Raw genomic sequence first — 20,443 nt, 5'->3', positions numbered from 1 at the left:
CCACTCTATTCGGTCACTGCTCTGCACTGCCACTAACGCCACCCCTCATGAGAAAATGTTTGTCTTCCCAAGGAAGTCCACATCGGGGACATCGCTACCGCCATGGCTGACGTCCCCAGGGCCGGTCCTACTGAGAAGACACTTGAGGACCCATAAAACGGACCCCCTGGCCGAGAGGGTCGACCTCCTCCACGCCAACCCCCAGTATGCTTACATTGCATACCCGGACGGGCGGGAGGACACAGTCTCCATAAGAGACCTTGCACCCTCAGGGGCCGCAGTAACCCACTACCCACTACCACCCCCCCCACGACCCGATATCCAGCCCCAGCAGACGGCAGGCCTGGGCCCCGCGACCCGCTCGACATCTACGAGGACGACACGCCTGTGCCACAGCCTACGCAGGACTCGACGCCGGAAGCTCCACTACCCCCGCCGTCGCCACGCCGATCACAGCGGCAGACAAGACCTCCGGAGAGACTCCAATACACTAACTTTTAATACACTTCACCCCGCCGGACTCAATTTTAAACAAGGGGTGAATGTGGTAAACCACTGTTTGTATTCCACTGTGTACATGCCTGGACATGCCTCGGCTGACTCCTCCCACAAGTCCTAGTATAAAGGTGACAGCTCCCCAGCCCTTTGTATTCTGGACCGGTCGACCACTCGAGGCAGACCTTCATTCTTTTGTTAATAAAAGCCTTTAGTTACTCTCTTAACTCTCAGTCTTTTATGAGTAATTGATAGCGCATCACCTTCCCATGACGATTTCGTGTGGTGACAATCCTGTAGTCCTGTTGGTTGTGGATCGCATCATCATCAATGCTAAAGGTAGTAGTTCAACCCATTTAAGTCCTGTTTCTTCAGTGAGTTTTGCGAGTTTGTTTTTCAGCACTCCATTATATCTTTCCACCAATCCTGCTGATTGGGGGTGGTAACTGCAATGGAAGTGCTGGTTAATCTGTAGAGCTTTACATAGTTCTTTGATTACAGTTCCTGTAAAATGGGATCCGTTGTCGCTTGACAATTGAACCGGTATCCCAAAGCGAGGTACAATATCTTTCAACAAGCATTTAGCTACAGTAACAGCATCATTTTTCTTACACGGAAAGCTTCAATCCATCTTGAAAACATATCTACAATGACTAATACATATTTAAATCCCATACATGCTGGTGATTCTATAAAATCCATCTGTAAATGTACAAAAGGACCCGTGGGGTTTGGATGGGAGGCAGACTGTACTTTCTCTGTCTTACCCGGATTCATAGTTTGACAGGTAACACAATTTTCGCAAATACCTTTTGCAACGGCCGAAATACCTGGGGCGTACCAGGATTTTAAAATATAATCTGCCATCCCCCCTTTGCCCGCATGGGTGAAAGAATGAACACATCGGGCAATCCAAGGCAATAGGGCTCTTGGTGCCACTACTCTACCATCCTGATGAACCCACAATCCATCCGGGTTCTGGAAACAATTTTTGCCACCCATTCTTTTGTCTCATTGGCAGTGGCCTGAGACTGAGAGGCCACCACATCATCTAGAGTGGGGTTAATTCCTTCTGTGGAGGAGCTGGTTTTAAAGGTAACATCGATACCTGAGGACCAGTGAGGGACAGAGCAGCTCTTTTTGCTGCATGATCTGCCTTTTCATTTCCAAGTGACAGCTCATCCCGGCCTCCCGTATGAGCTTGACATTTAATAATCGCCAATTGTTTAGTGTCCTTGCACAGCTCGTGCCCTAGATACCTCACCCTTGGTGAAACCAACTGCAACTTTGCTTTCGAAACCTTGTGGCCTTTTTGTGCTAAGGCTCTGAGGAGCACAAGGGAATCTTGCTCACATGCTTGCTTTGAGGGAGATGCTATCAGTAGGTCATCCACATATTGAATAAGTGTGGAACCTGCGGGGAGGACAAGATCCTCCAAGTCCTTCTTGAGGCACTGGGAAAATATAGTCGGGCTTTCGGTAAAACCTTGCGGCAGTTGTGTCCAGGTGTACTGGCGTCCCTTGTACGTAAAGGCAAACAGAAATTGGGATTCCGGGTGTATTGGAATGGAGAAAAAGGCTGAGCACAGATCTACAACTGTATAATAGGTTGTGCCTGGCGGAATACTTGTTAGGATGGTGGCAGGGTTTGGCACTACCAGGTAAGTTGGAAAAACTGATTCGTTGACAGCCCTTAAATCCTGTACTAGTCGCCATTTGTTAGTCGCAGCCTTCTCGACTGGCAGTATAGGAGTGTTGCAGCTACTGGAGGTAGGTACTAGTACCCCTTGTGAAAGGAGGGACGTAATGACAGGTTCTATACCCTCCTCTGCCTTTCTTGAAAGGGGATACTGGGCTTTTCGTGGTAGAGGCGCATCTGGGTTCGAGGTGACCTTATAACGTTGTGCTGTTAAAATTTTTCCTACCTCATTTGGATGTTGCGCCCATAGCGTCTCGGGTACCTGCTGTAAGAGATCAGTCTGTTCAGTGCGTGGCCAAATTCCCGCCGGTGATCGCTGCGTCCTTGTCATCTCCCCGTTGAGATCGAGCTGTTGGTTTAGTTGAATTGAGAATCCTCCGTCCTTGAATTTAATCAAAGTGGCCCCTGATCTTTCCCATGTATGCTGGACCTTCATCCATGGCTTCATTTGCTTCACCATTGGACCTAAATCTTTAGAATGGAATCCTTGGGCGACTGCAAGGGTACAGTGTGGATAAGCATGCTCAACTTTATAAAGAGGTTTAGTCACGGAGGATAGTTCAATAGCAGCGGCAATACCTTCTGGCCCAATGAGGATTTGTTTAATAATCAATCGATACTTTAGTCCTATAAAGGGTTGATAAAACTGTTCCATTTCTACGTCTTTTCCCGTTTCATCATAGTACGCCGTACAATGTAGACCAGGGTGCCAATCATCCGTATTCAAATCCTTTAAGTACTGTGATACCAAGCTGGTAATGAAACCCCATGCTCCCACCAATGTAGCTAGTTCTGTGCTGACCGTAGGGTCTGATATCATCCATGCGTAGAGGACAGGGTCCTCAAGCTCTCTTAGTGGGAAGCATGTTAATGGACTAGCGAAACATTTATCCTCTGGTATCTCTATTTCAACTCCCCTCGGAGAACACAAGATTTTAGCATTCATTTTACACAGTAGGTCTCGCCCTAATCAGTTCCATTTTGTATCATTGGATAGGAGAAATGCATGAGTTTTGGTCATTCCATCAGCTTTTATATCCAAGGGTTCAGACAGCGATAAACGGGAGGGCACTCCTCCTAGCCCAATAATTGATATAGAGTTTTGTGACATTGGTTTCCTTCCGAGTACTCTAATCCCAACATTGACCAGGTGGCTCCTGTAGCTACCAAGAAGGGGACCTCTTTGTTGTCAATCTTAAGTTTCATGATTGGCTCATTTTTAGGATTTACTGACAGAACGGGCATCAGAGCGTCTGGGTCACTTGGAAATGATTTTGGTGGTCAATATTGGTAATCCTCTGGACTACCGTTTCCTTGATAGGCCCCTCTTGCCGGATCATTGACTGTGAAATGAGCCTGGGGTCGGTTGTGACCTGGGACTGGGGGTGGCCTTTGGTTGTAATTATTGGGATTACCTCCCTGTTGTTGGGGCGGTTGCTGGCAATCTTTCCACCAGTGACCTGTCATGCCACAATTCCAACATGTACCGGGTGTGTTCCAACTTCCCCCTTGATTTGTTCTTTGGCCTCTCCCTCGTCCCCCAAATCCCCTTCCTCTTCCTCTTTGTTGTTGGGGGTAATATGGGCCTGCGTACATCATTGCAGAGGGAGCCTCATGCTCCACTTCCTTTTCTGGCATGAGGACGGCAGCTTTCACTTTTTGGTTCTCTGATTCTCTACTTCTCTCTTGCAGACCCTTAAGGATCGCAACTAGTTCTGGGAGGGGTTTTTGTCTCCATTCTAAACAAATCAATTTTAGTGGGTCTCTTAATTCTGGTCTTAATCCATTTACTAGGGTGCTGACCATTGGGCCAATTGATACTGTATCCTTCAGGCCTGAAAACTGATCCATATTCTTTTGCAATCTCTCAGTATAATCCTCTACATCCTCATGCTTTTTCTTCTTGGTCTGCTATAGGATATATAGACTTGACCTTAACTTGCTTAACTTCTTGGACCACCATTTGTTTGTCTGGGCTTTCCTTGGTCTCTTCTTTTGATCTCTTTTTCTGGTTCCCTCTTTCACTAGCCTCAGTACTTAACTGTTTTCTCCTTTCGGCTTCCCTTTTCCAATCGCCGAATGCTGACCAATTAACTTTCTTCTTTCCCCTTCTACCTGGATCTCTATCAAGAAGACACTCTTCAAGACAAGTAATCCTATCTAACTTAAAGGATCCGTCTGGCGGAAAGGGTCTTATTTTATTTTTAGTCCAATTTTCCATATGGTCTATGGAAGACTGGCCACAATTTTTCAACATAAAACAGGCTGGAGTGCCTTTTTCTGGTGTCTTACTTGATTGACTACCCATTTCCCTCTACGTAACTGTTAACAGGGGTACTTCCTCGGGGTCTGTTGTCTTTCTTACTTTCTTAACAATTAATACTTTGATTCCGTAGCATAAAATTATACACCACAATATGAGGATTATAATTAACAATCCGAACAGTTGTCGCAGCACTTCATCAATATTATGAGAATTGACAATATTAGACATAACAATGAACAAACATGATGAGACAATCCTAGTGGTCTTTATCAACATCGAACCAGTGTCACAGAATCTCCAACCTTTGCCGCTCAGAGTGTCTCAGGGTCTTGGCGCCTACTTTGTGGTCCTGGCCTTCACATGGGGCATTTGCCCTCTTAATAACCGGCCTGAGGCTAGGTGTTAGAGATTTAACACTCTCCTTGTCCGATCGGGCTTAGTTGATTGGCTGTGACAAGGCTCGAAACCGAGAGACCATCACGAACAATAAACACGAATTTAAGTACTTATAGTAGCAATTTATTACACCGCGCGGACCTTAACCTATTCTTCCTACCAGGACTCTAACCCGTCACACATTCCCTCCTTCTATTTGGGATTCCAACCCGCCGGTTTTCCCACTATCGGGACTTCAACCCGTTACACGTCCACTTTTAGGGATTTTAACCCATCAGCCAGTTTCGGAGTCCAACCCGCCGGTTTTCCTACAACTATGCTACTCCTTCTTTGGTAGTAGTCTTAACCTTCTGCTGTCCGGACAGTCTTAACCCTTAAACCTTACCGGTATCTCTTACTCTCTACGTGCCTGTATTTTCAGGGTCCGACTTTCCGAGAACCGATCCTCTCTTTACTGTAGTTGATAAAAGAGAAAATGATTACTTAAAGTCAACCGAACCCTGAACTGAGTCTACTCACAGATCGCAGTACACTTGTCGACGAGCGGGACTCAATAGTACCTGTTACTGGAGAAGGCTTCCTGGTTTTGAGTGTTCAAGAGACACTCCCTAGCCAGTCAGGGACCGTTCCCCGGAACATCACAACCTTGGCGTCCGCTCCCCGTCAAGTAGTAAGCGATCTCAGTGGGACCTCCAAGAAATACTGTCGAAGTTCGAGCAAGACTCAGACGCACGGTAACTGGCAAACAACACTTTTATTTACTTGTCACAAGGGGAGAGCAGTACAATCAAAGGTTGATACTTATAACTCCGACGAAAGCTTACAAGAGGCTCATATTTATACATTGGAGTAAACAAGTTCCGGATAAACACGTGGATATTACATCATTGGTTTAGCAACACTAATTTCTCAAAAAAACAACTTACATTAAACAAAGCCTATTCTTTCAATTCCGCTTCTTATCTCTACTTAGTCCGACCATCTGAATCACAGATTCCTGTCTTATCTTACCACAGCGTATGCCTTTGAGGTGCCGAATCGCGATTGGATGCCGTACAATAGCTAGTTAACCATATCCTGCAATGATTCAATCTTCTATCTAGCAGTCAAGCCCTTGTGACCTTTATTGTTCTTTAATACTAAATCACAGGTCAAAGAGCAGGTTTCCCTCTTCCTTCTTATTGAGTTTGCAAACTGCCAATTCTGCTATGCTTGCACTTTGCGAAGCTGAAGTTCCTTTTTTTTGCTCCCTTTCCAAAACTAAAAACATCTATTATTAACTTATGCAATTCATTCCTTATGCAATGCCATTTTGTTAGCCAGTTCGTTGGCCATTTTATTTACACTTCCACAGTGTAGAGGGGGCTTTACTCTGCATCTAACCTGTGCTGTACCTGCCCTGGGAGTGTTTGATGGGACAGTGTAGAGGGAGCTTTACTCTGTATCTAACCCGTGCTGTACCTGCCCTGGGAGTGTTTGATGGGACAGTGTAGAGGGAGCTTTACTCTGTATCCAAATCCATGCTGTTCCTGTCCTGGGAGTGTTTGATGGGACAGTGTAGAGGGAGCTTTACTCTGTATCTAAACCCATGCTGTACCTGCCCTGGGAGTGTTTCGTGGGACAGTGTAGAGGGAGTTTTACTCTGTATCTAACCCGTGCTGTACCTGCCCTGGGAGTGTTTGATGGGATAGTCCAGAGGGAGCTTTACTCTGTATTTAACCTGTGCTGTACCTGTCCTGGGACTGTTTGATGGGACAGTGTAGAGTGAGCTTTACTCTGTATCCAAATCCATGCTGTTCCTGTCCTGGGAGTGTTTGATGGGACAGTGTAGAGGGAGTTTTACTCTGTATCTAACCCGTGCTGTAATTGCCCACCCCCCGCCCTCTGGCGCTCGGCGCGCGTTCCCCACCCTCTCTCCCGCTGTGTGTATGTCTCTCTCCATCTTTATCTCTTTCAACCCAGGAGCTGATTGTAGTTGAGCTTCCTGTTCACTTACTGTGTGTATATTGACGAGAATTAAATTTTGTTTTCACAGGTTTATCGCCACGGAGACCGATCTCCTGCCCATACATACCCAGCAGACCCGTATATGGAGAAGGACTGGCCCCAAGGCTTCGGGCAGCTCACCCAGGTCTGTGATCTCTTTCTATATTGCTCTCTCTCTCTCATCGCCCCTGCGTCCCCTCACAGTCTCTCCTTCACATACATTTTGATGGGAGAACTGCTCCCAGAGCTGTGTGTGAGTCGTCAGTGAGCACAGCCCAGGCTGAGACTGAGGAATCGGTATCTGCTTATCGTGGTGAAGTGTGTCGGTGATGAGTGTCTCAGCTGGGAGTCTGACTGGTGCTGTATAAGCTGTGACAGGGCGTGTCCCTTTATTCCTGTTGTTCAGTCTCTGTCTTGTTAACTGAGCTGTGACATCACCTCCGCAGCCATAGGTTGCTAGCTGTCTGCAGGTTCTCCTGTGAAGTGCCTTCAAGTTGGTACTGGAGGTCAGGCCAGTTGGTACTGCTGCACTCTGAGCTCTGAACTCCCAACAGCTCTCACCCCTCTCGATTTTCTTTCCTCCCTGAAGGCGCTGACCCTTATAGGGGTTGCGGTTGCAAAGGCGCTACACACCTCCTGTACCTCACCCAAGTGCCAATTCCAGATGTGAGAGTCTGAGTGAGTTGAACTATCGTGTGATAGCACAATGCTATCCCCAGTCTGATGTCTGAGCAAGGGTGACTGGACAGCAATCATCAGCTGGAACCCTGGCTGCTTTCACTTCCCTAGTCTACAGGCGCTGAGGCCAATTCTAGCCTCACAATTGCCACATCGGCTGGGAAAAGCTAACCCATACCCAGCACAAACCGGGGATGGGACCTGGGCCTTGCTCTCCATACCCACTCGGGGTGGTGCACTTACTTACTCAGCTGTTGGGGAACAGCCCTCCAGTGTGTTGGGCTGGAACTGGTTTTTGAACTGGCAGTTGTTGTGGTGCTTGTGGGTTGAACTCTGGTGCTAACCTGTCTCCTCCAGTAATGACCAGGATTTCTGCTGCTCTTCCATAGGTTGGGATGAGGCAGCACTACGAGCTGGGCCAGTATCTGCGGCGTCGCTACAAAGACTTCCTCAACACCTCGTACGACCGTCAAGAGGTGAGGGGCTGCGGGAAGGGGCTGAGGGGGGGGACTGGAGCCGTGGGTGTGGGGGCAGAGAGACTGGGGCCGGGGGTGTGGGGGGAGAGACTGGAGCCGGGGGTGTGGGGGGGGAGAGAGACTGGAGCCGGGGGTGTGGGGGGGAGAGAGACTGGAGCCGGGGTGTGGGGAGAGAGAGACTGGAGCCGGGGGTGTGTGGGGAGAGAGACTGGAGCCGGGGGTGTGGGGGGAGAGAGACTGGAGCCGGGGTGTGGGGAGAGAGAGACTGGAGCCGGGGGTGTGGGGGGGACGGGGACTGGAGCTGGGGGTGTGGGGGGACGGGGACTGGAGCCGGGGATGTGGGGGGGAGAGAGACTGGAGCTGGGGGTGTGGGGGGAGAGACTGGAGCCGGGGGTGTGGGGGGAGAGAGACTGGAGCCGGGGGTGTGGGGGGAGAGACTGGAGCCGGGGGTGTGGGGGGAGAGAGACTGGGGGGAGAGAGACTGGAGCTGGGGTGTGGGGGGAGAGAGACTGGAGCCGGGGGTGTGGGGAGAGAGAGACTGGAGCCGGGGTGTGGGAGAGAGAGACTGGAGCCGGGGTGAGGGGGGAGAGAGACTGGAGCCGGGGGTGTGGGGGGAGAGAGACTGGAGCCGGGGTGTGGGGGGAGAGACTGGAGCCGGGGGTGTGGGGGGAGAGACTGGAGCCGGGGGTGTGGGGGGAGAGACTGGAGCCGGGGGTGTGGGGGGGAGAGAGACTGGAGCCGGGGGTGTGGGGGGAGAGACTGGAGCTGGGGGTGTGGGGGGAGAGAGACTGGAGCCGGGGGTGTGGGGGGAGAGAGACTGGAGCCGGGGGTGTGGGGGGGGTCGGGGACTGGAGCTGGGGGTGTGGGGGGAGAGAGACTGGAGCCGGTGTTGCGGGGGGAGAGAGACTGGAGCCGGGGGGTGTGGGGGGAGAGAGACTGGAGCCGGGGGTGTGGGGGGGTCGGGGACTGGAGCTGGGGGTGTGGGGGGAGAGAGACTGGAGCCGGTGTTGCGGGGGGAGAGAGACTGGAGCCGGGGGTGTGGGGGGGTCGGGGACTGGAGCTGGGGGTGTGGGGGGAGAGAGACTGGAGCCGGGGGTGTGGGGGGGGGAGAGAGACTGGAGCCGGGGGTGTGGGGGGAGAGAGACTGGTGCCAGGGGTGTGGGGGGAGAGAGACTGGTGCCAGGGGTGTGGGGGGGAAGAGAGACTGGAGCCGGGGGTGTGGGGGGGTCGGGGACTGGAGCCGGGGGTGTGGGGGGGGGGGAGAGAGACTGGAGCCGGGGGTGTGGGGGGGGAAGAGAGACTGGAGCCGGGGGTGTGGGGGGGTCGGGGACTGGAGCCGGGGGTGTGGGGGGGGGAGAGAGACTGGAGCCGGGGGTGTGGGGGGGGGGAGAGAGACTGGAGCCGGGGGTGTGGGGGGAGAGAGAGACTGGAGCTGGGGGTGTGGGGGGGGGGAGAGAGACTGGAGCCGGGGGTGTGGGGGGGTCGGGGACTGGAGCCGGGGGTGTGGGGGGAGAGAGAGACTGGAGCCGGGGGTGTGGGGGGGAGAGAGACTGGAGCTGGGGGTGTGGGGGGAGAGAGACTGGAGCCGGGGTGTGGGGGGGTCGGGGACTGGAGCCGGGGGTGTGGGGGGAGAGAGACTGGAGCCGGGGGTGTGGGGGGGTCGGGGACTGGAGCCGGGGGTGTGTGGGGGAGAGAGACTGGAGCTGGGGGTGTGGGGGGAGAGAGACTGGAGCCGGGGGTGTGGGGGGGTCGGGGACTGGAGCCGGGGTGTGGGGGGGGAGAGAGACTGGAGCTGGGGGTGTGGGGGGGACGGGGACTGGAGCCGGGGGTGTGGGGGGGTCGGGGACTGGAGCCGGGGGTGTGGGGGGGAGAGAGACTGGAGCCGGGGGTGTGGGGGGGTCGGGACTGGAGCCGGGGGTGTGGGGGGGAGAGAGACTGGAGCTGGGGGTGTGGGGGGAGAGAGACTGGAGCCGGGGGTGTGGGGGGGTCGGGGACTGGAGCCGGGGGTGTGGGGGGGAGAGAGACTGGAGCTGGGGGTGTGGGGGGGACGGGGACTGGAGCCGGGGGTGTGGGGGGGAGAGAGACTGGAGCCGGGGGTGTGGGGGGAGAGAGACTGGAGCCGGGGGTGTGGGAGAGAGACTGGAGCCGGGGGTGTGGGGGGGTCGGGGACTGGAGCCGGGGGGTGTGGGGGGGGAGAGGGACTGGAGCCGGGGGTGTGGGGGAGAGAGACTGGAGCCGGGGGTGTGGGGGAGAGAGACTGGAGCTGGGGGTGTGGGGAGAGAGAGACTGGAGCCGGGGGTGTGGGGGGGTCGGGGACTGGAGCTGGGGGTGTGGGGGGGAGAGAGACTGGAGCCGGGGGTGTGGGGGAGAGAGACTGGAGCCGGGGGTGTGGGGGTGTCGGGGACTGGAGCCGGGGGTGTGGGGGGAGAGAGACTGGAGCCGGGGGTGTGGGGAGAGAGAGACTGGAGCCGGGGTTGTGGGGGGGTCGGGGACTGGAGCCGGGGGTGTGGGGGTGTCGGGGACTGGAGCTGGGGGTGTGGGGGGAGAGAGACTGGAGCTGGGGGTGTGGGGAGAGAGAGACTGGAGCTGGGGGTGTGGGGGGGAGAGAGACTGGAGCTGGGGGTGTGGGGAGAGAGAGACTGGAGCTGGGGGTGTGGGGAGAGAGAGACTGGAGCCGGGGGTGTGGGGGGGTCGGGGACTGGAGCTGGGGGTGTGGGGGGGAGAGAGACTGGAGCCGGGGGTGTGGGGAGAGAGACTGGAGCCGGGGGTGTGGGGGTGTCGGGGACTGGAGCCGGGGGTGTGGGGGGGGGAGAGAGACTGGAGCTGGGGGTGTGGGGGGAGAGAGACTGGAGCCGGTGGTGTGGGGGGGAGAGAGACTGGAGCTGGGGGTGTGGGGGGAGAGACTGGAGCCGGGGGGTGTGGGGGGGGGAGAGAGACTGGAGCCGGGGGGTGTGGGGGGGTCGGGGACTGGAGCCGGGGGTGTGGGGGGAGAGAGACTGGAGCCGGGGGTGTGGGGGGGAGAGACACTGGAGCTGGGGGTGTGGGGGGGTCGGGGACTGGAGCCGGGGGTGTGGGGGGAGAGAGACTGGAAGCCGGGGGGTGTGGGGGTGTCGGGGACTGGAGCCGGGGGTGTGGGGGGGGGAGAGAGACTGGAGCCGGGGGTGTGGGGGGGAGAGAGACTGGAGCTGGGGGTGTGGGGGGAGAGACTGGAGCCGGGGGGTGTGGGGGGGGAGAGAGACTGGAGCCGGGGGGTGTGGGGGGGTCGGGGACTGGAGCCGGGGGGGGTGGGGGGAGAGTGACTGGAGCCGGGGGTGTGGGGGAGAGAGACTGGAGCTGGGGGGTGTAGAGTCTGTGTGTTCCAGATATACTTATTTTAAATAACTGGACACAGACAACAGGAAAAACTTAAACAGGTCTTTACTACTTGAAGGTCAGGGCTGAACTGCTTTACAAATTACTACACAGAGCTTATATACCGGTGTGGTCACCACCGGTACTACAATATACAGTAGCAAGAGAAAGTAGTCCATCTTCTTAAGGTAGTTCTCTTAAGGTGGTACAGGTTACATACACCACAATTCCTCCCTTTTTAGCTTAACAGTGTACACCCCAATTTAAACATAACATGGATAACATATATACAATTTTCATGCAACTGTTCAAAGATTCAGTCTCTGAGGAGGCCTCCTGATCCGAGTTGGATAACGCCTTTCAGGGGTCTCTGATTCTGGTTGCTGGGGTGACTACTCTAATTGATCTCTTATGGATTGAACATCCTCATGTACGTTCGCGTTTGAGGTAGATGCTACAGGTTCAATAATTTCTTCCACTGGTGTCTCTGCCGTAGCCATGGGTTCGACCCTTGTTCTCGATTCTACAAGTTGGTCAGCATGACGTCGTATTACGTTTTCACCAATCTCTACCGTGTACATCAGGGGTCCTTGTCTGGCACGAATTTTTCCAGATTGCCATTTCTCATTCTTATAGTCCCGGGCTAACACTGGTTGTCCTATTTCGAAACTCCGAGTGGTCTTGTTATTTACATGCTGGAACTGTTTGTTTTCGACTTCCCTACGCACATTTGGTTTTAACAAATCCAACCTGGACCGCAACCTCCTGTTATAAAACATCATGGCAGGACTTTGATTTGTCACTGCATGTGTGGCGTTTCGATATGCCATTAGGAAATTGTCCACCTTGTGTTGTAGTGGAATATGGTCTTCGCTCATGGCCTTTATCGCCTTTTTGAACGTTTTGTACAAATCTCTCGGCCAACCCATTTGTAGCCGGATGATATGGGGCAGATGTATAGTGTTTCACCCCATTCTTCTTCATGAATTTCTGGAATTCTTCTGACACGAACTGCGGTCCGTTGTCTGAACATATCTGTTCTGGCAATCCATTTCTTGCAAATATGGTTCTTAGAACTGCGATCATCTTTTCCGAGGTAGTGGTCGCCATCTTAATCACTTCTGGCCATTTAGAATGTGCGTCTACCGCTATCAAAAACATGAAATCCATGAATGGACCTGCAAAGTCGATATGTACACGCTGCATGGGGTTGAAGGCCATTCCCATGGATGCAGCGGTGCAATTGGAGGTGCATTTTGAACTTTTGGGACCCTGAGCAGCTTTTAGTCAGATCCCCTATTTGTTTGTCGATACCTGGCCACCACACATAAGCCCTAGCAAGGCTTTTCATCTTGACTCCCCCCAGATGACCTTCATGCAGTTCCTTTAGAACTCTCTCCCTTAATTTAGGAGGAATAATCACCCTTGTTCCATACATCAATGTTCCTTGACAAACGGACAGCTGTTCTCGTCTGGCTGAGAATGCTGGTAACAGTGGTTCGCCATGTGCTGGCCATCCCTTCACTGTCAATTCGTAGACCCGAGACAGTGTCGGGTCGTTCCTGGTCTCTCTCTCAATACTCGCATTGGTGACTGGTAAACATTCGATGATGGTCAAGTGAAATAACTCAACAGGGTCAACTGTCGGTGCCTCTTCCGCTGTAGGTAGTGGCAGGCGCGACAGCCCATCAGCATTACCATGTTGCTTTGTACCTTTGAATTCGATCACATATTGATGTGCCCCTAGGAAAAGGGACCATCTCTGGAGCCTCTGCGCTGTCATCACCGAAACACCCTTCTTAGGGTTAAAAATGGAAACCAACGGCTGGTGGTCTGTCAGCAGCGTAAACTTTTGGCCTTGCAGGTAATGATTAAATTTTTTTACTCCCCACACGAGGCTGAGAGCCTCCCTATCTATCTGAGCATAGTTGCGCTCAGCGGAGGTCAATGATCTGGATGCGAACGCGACTGGTCTTTCCAAGCCATTTGGCAACTTATGTGATAGCACTGCCCCAATACCATATGGAGAAGCATCACAAGCTAAACGAATAGGCAGCGTTGGGTTAAAGTGAGCCAACACTTCCTTAGAGGTGATCAATGCCTTGCTTTTGTGAAAAACCCGCTTACAGTCCTCGCTCCACTTCCATGGCACTCCCTTTTGTAAAAGAGCGTTCAGCGGGTGTAGCACCGTGGATAAATTTGGCAGAAACTTATGGTAATAGTTAATCAACCCTAGGAACGACCTCAACTGGGATACATTTTCCGGAGTGGGAGCCTTCACAACAGCTTCGATCTTGTCAGGTGACTTGTGAAGCCCCTCCTGGTCAATGACGTGACCACAGTACGAGATTCGCTTCTGAAAGAACTCACATTTCTGGCGATTAACTCGAAGTCCATACTCTTTCAATCTGGTGAGCACCTGTTCCAAATTAGCAAGGTGTTCCTCATCATCATCTCCTGCAATAAGAATGTCGTCCAGATAGCATTGTGTGCCAGGAATTCCCTGTAATACCTGCTCCATGGCCCTTTGCCAAATCGCTGGAGCCGATGCCACTCCAAAAACCAGTCTATTATACCGATATAAGCCCTTATGCGTGTTGATCGTGAGATACTGGCGTGACACTTCATCAACTTCCATCTGTAAGTACGCTTGCGCCAGGTCTATCTTGGTGAAGTGTTTCCCGCCAGACAACGAAGCGAAGATATCCTCAATCCGCGGAAGCGGATATTGCACCGTGTGAAGAACCGGATTAACAGTGATCTTGAAATCGCCACAGATGCGAACCTTCCCCGGTTCCCCCGGCTTGTTGCTCAATGAACGCTTCATGACGGGAACAATGGGCGTGGCCCATTTGCTCCAGTCCACCTTTGACAGTACTCCTGAACGTTCTAGCCCTTCCAGCTCAGCTTCCACAGCAGGTCGTATCGCATAAGGTACCGGTCTGGCTTTGAAAAATTTCGGGTTTGCATGTTCTTCAACCTTGATGTTTGCCATAATTCCTTTCAGTGTTCCCAGTCCCTGTTGGAACACCTCCTTAGCATTGTCCAATATTCTGGACAGTTGTTTAGGTTTGACATCGTCCTTTTTACCGGAATCTACAGTTAGTGCTTTTAAGGAATGCCAGTCCATATTTATTCTCCTGATCCATTCCCGTCCCAGTAGTGGTGGACCTCCCTCAGGTAACACATACAAGTCCATTCCTTTGCTTTCTTTACCCTTGTGGACCACCTTTACTTTTATACCCTTGTGGACCACCTTTACTTTTATCTTTCCGATGGGGTACACTCTTTGCCCCGTGTATGTTTTCAATACAATCTCCGTATCCCTTAGGGGAATGTGTGAGAATAACCTTTTGTAATCTTGCTTATTCATGACCGTCAATGCCAATCCCGTGTCCAATTCCATCTTCACTTGGACTCCTGCTATCTGGAGTGTAACCCAAATAGTTTGGTGGTCTGCTGTGTTACCCACATTATGTATTCTTAGACAACCCAATTCCTTACTGCTGGAGTCTGAATCCGTCTTCTGTTCATCCGAACTGTTCTCTGTCACCTTGTGTACTTTTTTGTACTTCTTCTGTGGTGACTTTTTGTTGCTGGTCTTCTTTCCTGACCGGCATACTTTCGCTATGTGACCGAGTCTGCCACATTTTCTGCATTCTTGATCTTTGAACCAGCACTGGTTCTGATCGTGCGTTGTCCTTCCGCAACGATAGCACTTTACTGCACCCAATGCCATTTGATTGGTGCTGAGTTCCGATGGCCTTCGCTGCATTTCCGCGGTGCCTCGTGCTGCCGCCTCGTGCGATGCTGCAATGGTGACAGCTTTATCTAGCGTAAGGTCCTTTTCCTCTAGCAGTCGCTTCTGAGTTCCTTCTTTTAATAGTCCACACACGAACTTATCTCTCAGAGCATCTGCTAGTCCTGTACCAAACTGACAGTACTTTGATAGCTTGCGCAGTTCAATTAAGAATTCAGCGTTGCTTTCCTCTTTCAGCTGCGTTCTTCTGTAAAATTTAAATCGTTCCGCTATCAGCAGCGGCGTGGGGTTTAAATGCTCTTGCAGGATAGTAACAATATTCGCGAAAGTCTTATCCGCCGGTTTATCTGGTGTTACAAGGTGCCTTAATAACCCGTACGTCTTCGCACCCATCGAGTTTAATAGGGTTATTGCTTTCTTTTCAGCCGGTATCTCATTTGCTGTACAATAAATTTCAATACGCTCCACATAAGTGGCCCAATCTTCGACATCGCTATCAAAAGCAGTGATGTTACCGTTTTTAGGCATCCTTGTAAGTTTCTTTAAGTATTTTATTTTTTTCCAAAATGGCGGCTTCCCGCGCTTGGCGGCTTTTCCCGCGCTTGTCTTCTTCCTGTGCTGACTAAAATGGCGGCTTCCCGCGCTTGGCTTCTTCCCCCGCTGGCTACAATGGCGATTACCGCGCTGTTGCCGTTCTCGCCTCCCAACGGTCCTTAATTTCCCCCGATGCTGCTGCTTTTACTCCCCGCTGTCCTCGTGGGTATTAGCGCTTCCTTTCTTGCTGCGCGTCTGTTCCGATTGCAGCCCGGCCCTTTACACCGGCTGCGGTCGAGTTCTCCGCCCTTTTTCCTCCGGTCTCTCCCCCCCTTCTCCACTGACAACGCGGCCGACTTTCTGCCCGTGTCGCTAGATCGGCTTACCCACCGCTGTGGAAGAAGGATGATCACTGCCTGTCGCTGATGGTGGACTTCGTGGTCAGCAATTCCAACCCGGGTTCTCGATGCCTCCCGTGCGAATGCGGTGCGCAGCAGGATGATGAGGGCGGATGCCTCTTCTTGACGCCCGTTCTGGGGACGAAGCTGCCTTGGATGCAATTGCCGCTGGGTAAGATCGACTCGTCGCCACTGTTGAGTCTGTGTGTTCCAGATATACTTATTTTAAATAACTGGACACAGACAACAGGAAAAACTTAAACAGGTCTTTACTACTTGAAGGTCAGGGCTGAACTGCTTTACAAATTACTACACAGAGCTTATATACCGGTGTGGTCACCACCGGTACTACAATATACAGTAGCAGGAGAAAGTAGTCCATCTTCTTAAGGTAGTTCTCTTAAGGTGGTACAGGTTACATACACCACAGGGGGTGTGGGGGGGGGAGAGAGACTGGAGCCGGGGGTGTGGGGGGAGAGAGACTGGAGCCAGGGGTGTGGGGGGGAGAGAGACTGGAGCCGGGGGTGTGGGGGGGAGAGAGACTGGAGCCAGGGGTGTGGGGGGGAGAGAGACTGGAGCCGGGGGTGTGGGGGGAGACGGGGACTGCAGCCCGGGGTGTGGGGGGAGAGAGACTGGAGCCGGGTGTGTGGGGGGAGAGAGAGACTGGAGCCGGGGGTGTCGGGGGACGGGGACTGGAGCTGGGCGTGTGGGGGGGGGAGAGACTGGAGCCGGGGGTGTGGGGGGAGAGAGACTGGAGCCGGGGGTGTGGGGAGAGAGAGACTGGAGCCGGGGGTGTGGGGGGGGAGAGAGACTGGAGCCGGGGGTGTGGGGGGAGAGAGACTGGAGCCGGGGGTGTGGGGGGAGAGAGGGACTGGAGCTGGGGGTGTGGGGGGGACGGGGACTGGAGCTGGGGGTGTGGGGGGGACGGGGACTGGAGCCGGGGGTGTGGGGGGGAGAGAGACTGGAGCCGGGGGTGTGGGGGGAGAGAGGGACTGGAGCCGGGGGTGTGGGGGGGACGGGGACTGGAGCTGGGGGTGTGGGGGGGACGGGGACTGGAGCTGGGGGTGTGGGGGGACGGGGACTGGAGCCGGGGGTTGGGGGGGGAGAGGGACTGGAGCCGGGGGTGTGGGGGGGAGAGAGACTGGAGCTGGGGGTGTGGGGGGGACGGGGACTGGAGCCGGGGGGTGTGGGGGGAGAGGGACTGGAGCCGGGGGTGTGGGGGGAGAGAGAGACTGGAGCCGGGGGTGTGGGGAGAGAGAGACTGGAGCCGGGGGTGTGGGGGGGGAGAGAGACTGGAGCCGGGGGTGTGGGGGGAGAGAGACTGGAGCCGGGGGTGTGGGGGGAGAGAGGGACTGGAGCTGGGGGTGTGGGGGGAGAGAGAGACTGGAGCCGGGGGTGTGGGGGGGACGGGGACTGGAGCTGGGGGTGTGGGGGGGACGGGGACTGGAGCCGGGGGTGTGGGGGGGAGAGAGACTGGAGCCAGGGGTGTGGGGGGAGAGAGAGACTGGAGCCGGGGGTGTGGGGGGAGAGAGAGACTGGAGCCAGGGGTGTGGGGGGGAGAGAGACTGGAGCCGGGGGTGTGGGGGGAGAGAGACTGGAGCCGGGGGTGTGGGGGGAGAGAGAGACTGGAGCCGGGGGTGTGGGGGGAGAGAGGGACTGGAGCCCGGGGTGTGGGGGGGACGGGGACTGGAGCTGGGGGTGTGGGGGGGACGGGGACTGGAGCCGGGGGTGTGGGGGGGAGAGAGACTGGAGCCAGGGGTGTGGGGGGAGAGAGAGACTGGAGCCGGGGGTGTGGGGGGAGAGAGAGACTGGAGCCGGGGGTGTGGGGGGGAGAGAGACTGGAGCCAGGGGTGTGGGGGGAGAGAGAGACTGGAGCCGGGGGTGTGGGGGGAGAGAGAGACTGGAGCCAGGGGTGTGGGGGGAGAGAGAGACTGGAGCCGGGGGTGTGGGGGGAGAGAGACTGGAGCCGGGGGTGTGGGGGGAGAGAGAGACTGGAGCCGGGGGTGTGGGGGGAGAGAGGGACTGGAGCCCGGGGTGTGGGGGGGACGGGGACTGGAGCCGGGGGTGTGGGGGGGGAGAGAGACTGGAGCCGGGGGTGTGGGGGGACGGGGACTGGAGCCGGGGGTGTGGGGGGAGAGAGACTGGAGCCGGGGGTGTGGGGGGGAGAGAGACTGGAGCCGGGGTGTGGGGGGGTCGGGGACTGGAGCCGGGGGTGTGGGGGGAGAGAGACTGGAGCCGGGGGTGTGGGGGGGGAGAGGGACTGGAGCCGGGGGTGTGGGGGGAGAGAGAGACTGGAGCCGGGGGTGTGGGGGGGGAGAGAGACTGGAGCCGGGGGTGTGGGGGGAGAGGGACTGGAGCCGGGGGTGTGGGGGGGGAGAGAGACTGGAGCCGGGGGTGTGGGGGGGGAGAGAGACTGGAGCTGGGGGTGTGGGGGGGGAGAGAGACTGGAGCCGGGGGTGTGGGGGGGGAGAGAGACTGGAGCCGGGGGTGTGGGGGGAGAGGGACTGGAGCCGGGGGTGTGGGGGGGGAGAGGGACTGGAGCCGGGGGTGTGGGGGGAGAGGGACTGGAGCCGGGGGTGTGGGGGGGGAGAGGGACTGGAGCCGGGGGTGTGGGGGGGGAGAGGGACTGGAGCCGGGGGTGTGGGGGGAGAGGGACTGGAGCCGGGGGTGTGGGGGGGGAGAGGGACTGGAGCCGGGGGTGTGGGGGGAGAGAGACTGGAGCCGGGGGTGTGGGGGGAGAGAGACTGGAGCCGGGGGTGTGGGGGGTGAGAGGGACTGGAGCCGGGGGTGTGGGAGGGGAGAGAGACTGGAGCCGGGGGTGTGGGGGGAGAGAGACTGGAGCCGGGGGTGTGTGGGGGGAGAGAGACTGGAGCCGGGGGTGTGGGGGGGAGAGGGACTGGAGCCGGGGGTGTGGGGGGGAGAGAGACTGGAGCCGGGGGTGTGGGGAGAGAGAGACTGGAGCCGGGGGTGTGGGGGGGGAGAGAGACTGGAGCCGGGGGTGTGGGGGGGAGAGAGACTGGAGCCGGGGGTGTGGGGGGAGAGAGACTGGAGCCGGGGGTGTGGGGGGAGAGAGACTGGAGCCGGGGGTGTGGGGGGGACGGGGACTGGAGCCGGGGGTGTGGGGGGACGGGGACTGGAGCCGGGGGTGTGGGGGGGACGGGGACTGGAGCCGGGGGTGTGGGGGGACGGGGACTGGAGCCGGGGGTGTGGGGGGACGGGGACTGGAGCCGGGGGTGTGGGGGGACGGGGACTGGAGCCGGGGGTGTGGGGGGGGAGAGACTGGAGCTGGGGGTGTGGGGGGAGAGAGACTGGAGCCGGGGGTGTGGGGGGGGAGAGAGACTGGAGCTGGGGGTGTGGGGGGACGGGGACTGGAGCCGGGGGTGTGGGGGAGAGAGACTGGAGCCGGGGGTGTGGGGGGAGAGAGACTGGAGCCGGGGGTGTGGGGGGACGGGGACTGGAGCCGGGGGTGTGGGGGGAGAGAGACTGGAGCCGGGGGTGTGGGGGGAGAGAGACTGGAGCTGGGGGTGTGGGGGGGGAGAGACTGGAGCCGGGGGTGTGGGGGGACGGGGACTGGAGCCGGGGGTGTGGGGGGACGGGGACTGGAGCTGGGGGTGTGGGGGGGGAGAGACTGGAGCCGGGGGTGTGGGGGGACGGGGACTGGAGCTGGGGGTGTGGGGGGAGAGAGACTGGAGCCGGGGGTGTGGGGGGACGGGGACTGGAGCTGGGGGTGTGGGGGGGGAGAGACTGGAGCCGGGGGTGTGGGGGGACGGGGACTGGAGCTGGGGGTGTGGGGGGGGAGAGACTGGAGCCGGGGGTGTGGGGGGGACGGAGACTGGAGCCGGGGGTGTGGGGGGACGGGGACTGGAGCTGGGGTGTGGGGGGGGAGAGACTGGAGCCGGGGGTGTGGGGGGGACGGGGACTGGAGCCGGGGGTGTGGGGGGAGAGAGAGACTGGAGCCGGGGGTGTGGGGGGGACGGGGACTGGAGCCGGGGTGTGGGGGGGGAGAGACTGGAGCCGGGGGTGTGGGGGGGACGGGGACTGGAGCCGGGGGTGTGGGGGGACGGGGACTGGAGCCGGGGGTGTGGGGGGGGGGGGAGGGACTGGAGCCGGGGGTGTGGGGGGAGAGAGACTGGAGCTGGGGGTGTGGGGGGACGGGGACTGGAGCCGGGCGTGTGGCGGGGGGAGAGACTGGAGCTGGGGGTGTGGGGGGACGGGGACTGGAGCCGGGGGTGTGGGGGGGAGAGAGAGACTGGAGCCGGGGGTGTGGGGGGAGAGAGAGACTGGAGCTGGGGGTGTGGGGGGGAGAGGGACTGGAGCCGGGGGTGTGGGGTGAGAGAGACTGGAGCCGGGGGTGTGGGGGGGGAGAGAGACTGGAGCCGGGGGTGTGGGGGGGACGGGGACTGGA

The 20,443-nt window shown here is 56.7% G+C and overlaps 1 protein-coding gene across 2 annotated transcripts in view; it reads left to right on the top strand.

Moving 5' to 3' along the window:
* The window catches only part of acp2 (acid phosphatase 2, lysosomal), a 191,107-nt gene that overhangs the window by 55,689 nt on the left and 114,975 nt on the right, over positions 1-20,443 (top strand). For both annotated transcript variants that reach the window (XM_086007464.1, XM_086007463.1), the window contains exons 2-3: positions 6,891-6,986; positions 7,909-7,995. In XM_086007464.1, the coding sequence (XP_085863590.1) occupies positions 6,891-6,986; positions 7,909-7,995 (183 nt within the window). The remainder of the gene's footprint in view (positions 1-6,890; positions 6,987-7,908; positions 7,996-20,443) is intronic.

Source organism: Somniosus microcephalus, chromosome 15 (genome assembly GCF_052327205.1).
Source record: "Somniosus microcephalus isolate GS21.2 chromosome 15, FLI_Smic_1.0, whole genome shotgun sequence".
Classification (NCBI taxonomy): Eukaryota; Metazoa; Chordata; class Chondrichthyes; order Squaliformes; family Somniosidae; genus Somniosus; species Somniosus microcephalus.
The sequence above is the reverse complement of the archived record's forward strand: the minus strand, read 5'-3'. Positions and strand labels throughout refer to the sequence as shown.